Below are 9450 nucleotides of genomic sequence, written 5' to 3'. Positions count from 1 at the left end.
AAGGCCGCAGACCAAACTCTGAAGGAGCCTCAGACACTACTGTTGTGGAGTTGCTGGGCTCTTGGTGTTTCACAGCAGCTTAACAATATAGGATAGCCACTCCCCAGCGTTACCTGTTGCACACAGAGTGATGGTATCTTGTGGCTGTGTGTGGAGGGCCTCATTAAAACACTGTCCCTTAGCTTCCTCACTGCTTCCCCCTATCTGCGTTCAGACCTCTTCACTTCAGAGCTTCTGCTGCTGCTCACCCCATGAATGTGACCCACCAAAAGGGAATACACTGGGCTCTGCTGGTTGCATGTGGCACTGAGAATCATTAATGACGGTGTTGGAAGCCGCCTCACTGGTGTTGGGACAGGAAGCAGCCACTGTGCCTCATTCATCCCAAGAAAAAATTTGAAGGGCTGGTGGTTTGTTGGCACAGAAACCAAATTGCATCTGGTACAGAGGAATTGAGAGAGCAACATGCCAAGAACCTTCCCAGGCAGTTTTATGAACAAATCTTTCTTTCTTTTTCCTTTTTTTTTTTTTTTTTTTTTTTTTTTTTTTTTACAATTAAAACTTTTGCCTTATTGCACTGCTATTAGCGCTTTTGCCAGGGGACGTTTCTGCGAGTCCAGCTCAGCCCACCCCATCCTGCAGCGCTGGGCCGGGGAGATGTGCAGGCAGGGCTGCTCTCAGCTGCCATGTGTGTGGCATGGCAAAGAGCACAATAAACTGTGCAAGTTTTAAATGACTCTTGTGTGCTCTATGCTGAGCAAGAGGGGCGAGGAGCAGGATTTGTCCCCTGTCATTCAGGATGTGACCTGAGCTATGGGAGAATCCCAGGGTTGGTGTTACTGTTGTACATGGAGGGAGGAGACCAGGATGCCTTGCCACGCCACTTTAAGGAGGGTAAATACTCCCAAGGATTTAAGGGGAAATCCTTAATCAGGGCCCGTGTGAACCTGCTGAAGTTCAACAAGGCCAAGTGCAAGGTCGTGCACCTGGTCTGGGGCAATCCCAAGCACAATTACAGGTTGGGTGAAGAATGGATTGAGAGCAGCTCTGAGGAGAGGGACCTGGGGGTGTTGGTTGATGGGAAGTTCAACATGAGCCGGCAAATGTGGGTGCTTGCAGCCCAGAAGACCAATCGGGTGACAGAGATAATGCCTGCATGAGGTGTGAGCAGGTGGAGGATCTGATCAGCCTGGTGGCAGAGCTCAAGGAGGAGGTGGAGAGATTAAGGACCACCAGGGAGTGTGAGCAGGAGTTAGACTGGTGGAGTCACTCCCTGCCATGCCTGAGAGAAAGGCACCGGGGTGACACACCCCTAATAGTGATGGACCCCCTGCCCTGTCGCTGTCGGGCAGAGGGAGGGGACCTGAGAGAAGGAAAGGAATGGAAACAGGTTCCCTGCTCAGCATCACAGGCGAGCCCCCTCCCTACCCACCTCACCTCCCCAGGTGCCCTTACACAATGGGTTTGAGGCCCTGGAGCTCTAGGGACAGGATGGTGAGGATGTGCGGGGAAAGTCTACACAGGAAGCTGTCTAGGGCAAGGAAGTCGACTCCACGCCTCAAGACTGCCTCCACCAAGAAGGACAGGAGGGTAATTGTCGTAGGCGGCTTCCTTCTGAGGTGAACAGAGGGTCCCCTATGTCAGCCGGACCCTACACACAGGGAAGTCTGCTGCCTCCCTGGGGCCCGGGTCAGGGACATAGCCAGAAAACTTCCTGACCTTGTTTGCCCTCTGATTATTACCCCTTAGGGTAATACAATAAAATTCAGGCTAGCAGCAATGAAATCGCTGAGAGAAGCCTGAAGGCTATCAAAAGGGACTTCAGGGGATTGGGGTGGTTACTGGATGGAGCGGGTGCTCAGGTGGTGTTTTCCTGTACCCCTTCAGTGATGGGGAGGGATACTGAGCGGACCTGGAAGGCCCAGCTGATCAATACATGGCTGAGAGGCTGGTGCCATTGCAGGAATTTTGGATTTTTTTGATCATGGGGAATTCTACTCGGCACCTGACCTGATGGTTGTCAATGGGTCCCACCTGTCTCAAAGAGGGAAACAGATTCTAGCCCAGGAGCTGGCAGGGCTTATTGAGAGGGCTTTAAACTAGGTATGAAGGGGGACGGAGATGCAATGAGGCTTGATAGAGGTGAGGCTGGGGGAGGTGTCCCAGGGCTGGGGGTGAGGGCAATGGCACAACTGAAGTGCATCTACAGCAATGCACACAGCATGGGCAACAAACAGGAGGAGGTGGAAGCCATTGTGCAGCAGGCAAGCTATAACTTCGTCGCCAACACTGACACGTAGTAGGACCACTCCCACGACTGGAGTGCTGCAATGGATGGCTACAAGCTCTTCAGAAGGGACAGGCAACTTAGGAGGAGAGGTGATGTGACTCTCTATATTAGAGAGTGTTTTGATGTTGTTGAGCTCAGGGTTGGGAATGATAAGGTGGAGTCCCTGTGGTTAAGGATCACGGGGTTGGCCAACAAGGCGGACATCCTGGTGGGGGTCTGTAATAGACTGCCAAACCAAGATGAAGTGGCAGAAGAGGCGTTCCGTAAGCAGCTGGCGGAAGTCACTCAATCGTCAGCGCTTGTTCTCATGGGAGACTTCAACTTCCCGGACATGTGCTGGAAATACAACACAGCCCTGAGGAAGCAGCCTAGAAAGTTCCTGGAATGCGTGGAGGACAGCTTCCTGACTCAGCTGGTTAGTGAGCCTACCAGAGGGGTGTCCCGCTAGACCTGCTGTTCACGAACAGAGAAGGACTGGTGGGAGATGTGGTGGTAAGGAGTTGTCTTGGGCAGAGGGACCACAAAATGGTAGAGTTCTCTGTTCTTGGTGAAGTCAGGAGTGGGGAGGGTGTCAGTAAAACTGCTACCTTGGACCTCCAGAGGGCAGACTTTGAATTGTTCAGGACACTGGTAGGGAGTGTCCCTTGGGAGCCAGTCCTGAAGGGCAGAGGGGTCCAGGAAGGCTGGACGCTCCTCGAGAAGGAAGTCTGAAAGGCTCAGGAGCAGGCTGTCCCCGTGTGCCATAAGATGAGCTGGCAGGGAAGAAGACTGGAGTGGCTGAACAGGGAACTTCTGCTGAGCGTCCGGAAGAAAAAGAGAGTTTATGTCCGGTGGAAGAAGGGGCTGGAAACTTGGGGAGAGTACAGGGAAGTTGTCAGCTGTGCAGAGAAAAAAATCAGTAGGGATCTGGCCAAGGTCGATGGGCAGAGGCCAAGGGGATGAGGTTCAACATGGCTAAGTGCCGGGTCCTGCACTTTGGCCACAACAACCCCATGCAGCGCTACAGGCTTGGGGCAGAGTGGCTCGAAAGCTGTGCAGAGGAAAAGGATCTGGGGGTGCTGACTGATGCTGGCCTCAACATGAGCCGGCAATGTGCCCAGGTGGCCAAGAAGGCCAACGGCATCCTGGCTTGTATCAGGGATAGTGTAGCCAGCAGGGCCAGGGAGGTGATCGTCCCCCTGTACTCTGCTCCGGTGAGGCTGCACCTCGAGTACTGTGTTCAGCCTTGGGCCCCTCACTACAAGAAGGGCATCAAGGCCCTGGAACGTGTCCAGAGAAGGGCTACGAAGCTGGTGAAGGGCCTGGAGCACAAGTCCTGTAAGGAGCAGCTGAGGGAACTGGGAGTGTTTGGTCTGGAGAAGAGGAGGCTCAGGGCAGACCTCCTTGCTCTCTACAGGTACCAGAAAGGAAGGTGTGGGGAGCTGGGGGTCGGCCTCTTCTCACAGGTAACTAGCGATAGGACCAGAGGGAATGGCCTTAAGCTGCACCAGGGGAGGTTCAGGTGGGAAATGAGGAGACATTTCTGCTCAGAAAGAGCAGTCAGGCATTGGGACGGGTTGCCCAGGGAGGTGGTGGTGTCACCGTCCCTGGGGGTGTTCAAGGAAAGGTTGGACCTGCTGCTGAGGGACATGGTTTAGTGGGTGACATTGGTGGTAGGGGGATGGTTGGACCAGATGATCTTGGAGGTCTTTTCCAACCTCAATGATTCTATGATTCTATATGGACCTGTAGAAGTGAGTCCAGAGGAGGGCCATGAGGATCATCAGAGGGCTGGAGCTCCTACGAAGACAGGCTGAGGGAGGTGGGGTTGTTCAGCCTGGAGAAGAGAAGGCTCCGGGGAGACCTCACAGCAGCCTGCCAGGACCTAAGGGGGCTGCAGGAAAGCTGGGGAGGGACTCTTTGTCAGGGGTGTAGCGATAGGACAAGGGTAATGGCTTTAAACTAAAAGAGGGTAGGTTTAGATTAGAAGTAAGGATTAAGAAGTAAGAAGTAAGTAATTCTTTACTCAGAGGGTGGTGAGGCACTGGCACAGGTTGCCCAGAGAAGCTGTGGATGCCCCATCCCTGGGTGTGTTCAAGGCCAGGCTGGATTGGGCTTTGGGCAGCCTGGGTTGGTGGGAGCTGTCCCTTGGGCAGGGGTGGGAACTGGATGGTCTTTAAGGTCCTTCCAACCCAAACCATCCTATGGTTCTGTGAAATGCTGATTCAGTTAGAGGAGACCGGTAGCACCAAGGCACACCAAAAAGTAAACTTAGGTATGCGAAAGAGGGCTCTGGGGAATGCTAAGAGCTGCCTGGAGGGCTCTGGGGACACGGAAAGGTGTACTGCTGCCTGGGGTTGTTCCTCCCAAGGTGCAGGACCCCCAAAAATCCTCCCAAAGCTGCTGGGGGACCAGGCAACATGCAGCAAGGCAGGAGCAGGCCGTTGCAGCCATCGTGCTACCATGTGGGGTGCTGCCTCGCACTGGAACCACCTTTAATTACTGTCTGATATCTGCATAAAAGGGAAGTTATTTTAAGGTTGGGCCTAGAGGCTCACCTGGTGACAACTGTTTGGGAGCACTGGTGTTGGGACAGCTGCAGGAGAGGGTCACCGTGGGACCACCACAGTCCCTCGAATTTTGCAGCAGCGTCTGCCCGGGGCAGGGGACACCACAGCCCGGGGTTTCCCTCCTGCTGCAGGCCCAGAGCCCCAGCTCGCCTGGCTGCCTGGCTGCAGGACACGACCCAAGGCCACCCAGCCCCGAGCGAGGCGCCGTGCCCTGTGCCGCTCTAGGGCTGCGCTGGCCTCAGAGCTCGGTGTTGACAGGTAACAACTATTGCAACAGTCGTGTTGCAAAGAGCAACACGGAGTGCGACCTGCCTGTTGATCCCAAAAACAAGGGCTCCCCACACTGTTGGTGATCAGCTGAGCCCACATGGAAGCCAGGGTGCAGAGGGGGTGACAGCCACCAGCCACACGGTGACAAGTGGAGGCGGACACCTGCCCACCCAGCCCAGCTCTGCAGGGGACGCATCTCAATGACCCAGGCTGTGGGGCTCCACGCCCATCCCTGCGTCACACCAGTGCGCTTGAACATTAACCCAGGGTGGCAGTGAGGTGTCCCTGGCAGCACGGCTTCCAGCACCCCAGGAGCACCCAGGATGAGGGGGCTCCGTGCCCGCTACCACCTCCTGGTAGGTCTGGCCCTGCGGTGCCTGGCGTGGGGCACGTGCTGGCAGCGTCGGGGCCGGGGCGTGCAGCCGGGCGGACAGACAGATGCCGTTTGTGGGGTTGCCCCTGGGGAGGTGAGGGGAAGATGGGGCACACTGGGGTTCTGCCCTTCAGCCCTGCTGTGATTTAAGCACCAGCAGGTCCCCGGTCCCTCTGGGGCTGCCCCTGCCTTTCCCCCTTGTCCTTTGGTCCCCTGGGGTGTTTTCTGCCTGTCCCCCCCCGTGGGGAAGCTGGAGGAGGTGCTTGGCTCTGCCCCACTGCCCCCCTGTCCTTGAGCAGGGGTGCAGGCTGCGCCCACAGCTAACCTGATCCCACGGCTGGCCGGGACTGCCGCCTGGCCCAAGGCCCTTCAACATCCCCATGCATGGGGCCGGTCCTGCTGTGGGCAGGGGAGGGGAGGGCACAACTGGGATTCACCGTTGCAAGCTCTTCTGCTGGGGCTGAGTTTGAGCTGAGGCTGTGGAAACCTCTCCTTGTCTCCTCTTCCTCTTTCTCCTCCTCCACATCTCCTCCCTGGGTGGCAACCTGCACCCTGCACCCTTGAACTTCCGTGCAATGGTGGCACCGCCTGGCAGGGTGCCAGGGCATGGCACGGCACAGCACGGCAGTGTCGGGAGCGGGCCCAGCCAAGCACCCACGCCGGGGTCCTGGGGCTGCAGAGGCCTTTGGGACCTCTTCACCTGGAGCCTGCACAGGGTGGGAGACCCCTGTGCGGGGCAACTCTGGGGACACTGCTCCCCTGGGGCAAGGCTGCTGGTCTGGGTGGGGGGACGTGGGGCGGGGGGCGGGGGGGAGAGGCACTCACCTCTTTCCACCCCCAGGCCGACCAGGACGAGGACCTGCCCATGGGATGCGTGGAGCCGGACAGCGAGGGGCAGCCAGGCTGGGAGGGGGCCCCAGCTGCAGCCGTGGCCCTGGAGGAGCCGTGTGGTCTGGTGCTGAGCACACCGAGCCGCATCCTGCGGGACAGGGAGACCAAGGAGGTGAGGAGCCCTTCACTCGGCTCCCCCCTGCTGCCAAGCCACAGTCGTGCCAGTGTGAGGTTGGATGGGTGATGCCATCCCCCCGTCCCCATCCCCAGGGACAGTCGGGTCCCCCTGCCCCGGGTCGAGGCCCAGTGCTCCTCCTGGAGGAGCAGAGGCAGTGAGCAGGGCTGCAGGGCTGGCACTGCCAGAGAAGAGGGAACCAAAACTGGGGAGCCCCAACACGGGTTCCCAGCACAGGGCCCCCATTGCCAGATCCCCTGCATGGACTCGGGTGAGGGGAAGGTAGGCACAGGTGGCCGTGCCTTGGCCAGGTTGCGGCTCCCCAAGGACCCAGTTCATCTGGGGGACAGCCCTGGAGGTGCCAGGCCCCACACCCTACCAGAGGGCAGAGATGTGGGACACCTCACTCTGAGCCAGCTGCCTGGTCTCCTGCTTGTACCTGGGCAGGTTCTCTGGCTTCCCACGAGGGTGCTTAGGGTGACAATGCTTGGGGAGCCCCAGGAGGATGCTCAGGAGGACCTTTTGGGAAGACGCCTGGGGGAAGAATGCTCCAGGAGGTGTCTTGGGAGGCTGCTTGGGAACACCTCTTGGGCATATGAATATGGGTGAAAATGCTTCAAGGGAAGGGTGCTTGGTGGGGGGAGGATGCTGGGGGTGGGGTGTGCATCGTGGGAGGTTGGGGGCTGGGGGGGGGAGCAGGAGCTCTGCAGAGAGTGCTGCGGGAGCAGAGACAGGCTGCTGCCCAGGCTGGCCCCACCCCCCCCCCCCGCAGACAGCTGGGAGCGGCAGAGGTGCAGGGGAGGTGGGATAGCCCAACAGCCCCTCTGAGCCCACTCTACCCTAGCTGGGGCCCCACCTGCCCCCCCGGCTGCAGCAGCAGCCCTGGCGCCTGCTGTACTGCACTGCACGGGATGGCTTCAGCCTGAGAACCCTGTACCGGCGTGCCGGCCCGCCGAGCTCCCCTGCACTGCTGCTCATCCGAGACACCGATGCACAGGTACGTCTGGAACCGGTCACCCCACAGCATCCCCCACACCACAGCAGCTTCACGCAGGCCTGGGTCTGTCCTCGCTGCTGCTCGCAGGATGGAGTCGTGCCAGAGAGCCCTGGCACAGTTCATGCCTCAACCCTGCGGCACTGGCATCTGCTCTTCTCTCCCCCTACCAGGCCTTCGGTGCGTTCTTCGCTACCACCATTCACATGAGCAACGACTTTTACGGCACAGGGGAAACATTTCTCTTCTCTTTCTACCCAGAGCTGAAGGTGGGGGCTGCAGCTGTGGGGTCAGAGGAAAGGGGGGGGGGGTCCTGAGGGTGGGGGGCCAGCAATGCTCCATGGCCCGTCCCTGCTGGAAGAACCCTGAGGTGCTGTTGAAAGGTCCAGGGGATGCGCCAGGGTAATGCAGCCGCACTTGGTCAACCACGAACAAAGCCACCAGGTCACCATACCCCAGGACCCAGCCAGTGGGATTGCAACTGGGGGAGGCGGGAGGAAGGGGGGGGTGGTCTGTGTGTCTGAGGGGGCTGATGTCTGATGGTGACATCAGTGAGAGGCAGCTGTCCCCTGAAAGGGCTCCGAGGGCTGCTGGTGGGGACAGGCCCACAGGGGACATGTCAGGGGGCACTGTCCCATCCCAGACCTGAGCCACCCTGCAGTAGCCCGGGAAGGATCCTGGGGAGAGCAGGGAGCGAATCCACCAGCTGGGGGCTGGTGCCCGGCTCTGCGGCTGCAGCCATTCCTTGCAGGGCTCCAGGCTCTGAGCCTTGAAGCCGTGACTGACAGGCGCAGGGCCCGGCCCTACCAGCTGGGACATGGACAGGGACAGGGACAGGGTGGCCTGACTGCTGTCCCCACAGGTGTTCAGGTGGACGGGCAGGAACAACTTCTTCATGAAAGGAGATGTGGACTTGCTGATGGTCGGCGGGGGCAGGTACGGGTCCCAGCTGCTGAGAGGCTCCCCTGGCCGAGCGGCCGGCAGCAGGAGAGGGCCTCAGCTGAGCACAGCCTCCGCATGTTCCAGTGGCAGGTTTGGGCTGTGGCTGGACGGGGACTTGCACCACGGGGGCAGCTACCCCTGCGAGACCTTCAACAATGAGAGCCTCTCGCTGCGGGGGGATTTCTGCGTTCAGGACCTGGAGGTGTGGGGCCTGGCCTGACGGACACCGGTGCCAGGGGAAGAGCCTGAACTGATGGCTCACGGGGCCAGTCGCCTCCAGCGCCCACCAGGACAGTGCTTGGGGAAGGCCACACCTGCCTCCTGCTCCCCAGCCCTGCAAATGGCCGCATCACACACGCCCAGTGAAGGCCGAGGGGACAGACCCTTGCAGGAGGCCAGCCCCCACAATGCTGCTGCCATGCTACCTCTGCCTGTAGCACCCAAGGACCTGGCCTGGCAGGGATGGGGGCAGAGCCTCCCCAAGAGGGCACGAGTCCAGATGAAACAGCAAATTCTGAGGGCAGCGTGCTGCCAGCAGGACCAAGCAGCTGGGACAGCCTCTGCCCTGCTGGCTGCTGCCATAGGGATGGTGGCACCAGGGCTGGTGGGTGAGAGGGTGCTGACCATCAATAAATGGGAAGAGCCATGCTCCAAGCCTTGTCCCTGTCATGAAGACAAGTAATAGCACCACAAAGTTGTACAAAGAAAGCGGCACAAGCAGACATGCATGCACAGACATCCTGGTTGATGGCTCAGGCAGTGGGTGCAAGCCCTCCCATGTATGAGACATTCCTCCCAGTTTGGTCCCTCACATCTGCTTTGTAATGCCTGACATTTGATTTACTATTGGGGGAGAGGAGTGGCTGGGGACTAAGCTGAAGCATCCACTATAACACCGTGCTTTCACATGTCCTCAGTTTCTACCCTAAACCTGTAATTATGTGAAACTTGGATCCCACCCATTGTCCAGATTGCCTTACTTTAACTATACCCACCTTACTCTACACATATCTGCATGGAACGTCA

The 9450-nt window shown here is 58.8% G+C and overlaps 1 protein-coding gene across 1 annotated transcript; it reads left to right on the top strand.

Annotated features, from left to right (window-relative positions):
• The first annotated feature begins 848 nt into the window (after positions 1–848).
• On the top strand, positions 849–8644 carry TLDC2 (TBC/LysM-associated domain containing 2). Its single transcript, XM_050714088.1, has 8 exons — positions 849–1018; positions 1120–1241; positions 5959–6146; positions 6324–6485; positions 7333–7485; positions 7656–7751; positions 8345–8418; positions 8509–8644. The coding sequence occupies exons 1-8, from the start codon at positions 849–851 to the stop codon at positions 8642–8644; spliced, it is 1101 nt and encodes a 366-aa protein (XP_050570045.1).
• Positions 8645–9450: the final 806 nt, after the last annotated feature.

The sequence above is a fragment of the Cygnus atratus genome, chromosome 16 (genome assembly GCF_013377495.2).
Source record: "Cygnus atratus isolate AKBS03 ecotype Queensland, Australia chromosome 16, CAtr_DNAZoo_HiC_assembly, whole genome shotgun sequence".
NCBI classification, from domain to species: domain Eukaryota; kingdom Metazoa; phylum Chordata; class Aves; order Anseriformes; family Anatidae; genus Cygnus; species Cygnus atratus.
Note: the sequence above shows the minus strand (reverse complement) of the source record. Positions and strands in the feature narration are given on the sequence as shown.

Bases quoted from the DNA above. Each gene is read 5' to 3' on its own strand.
- TLDC2 (XM_050714088.1), top strand. From the start codon at position 849: ATGGAGGGAGGAGACCAGGATGCCTTGCCACGCCACTTTAAGGAGGGT. The intron at 6,486-7,332 runs GTGAGGAGCCCT...ACTCTACCCTAG, and splicing joins GGGACAGGGAGACCAAGGAG to CTGGGGCCCCACCTGCCCCC. The intron at 8,419-8,508 runs GTACGGGTCCCA...CGCATGTTCCAG, and splicing joins CTGATGGTCGGCGGGGGCAG to TGGCAGGTTTGGGCTGTGGC.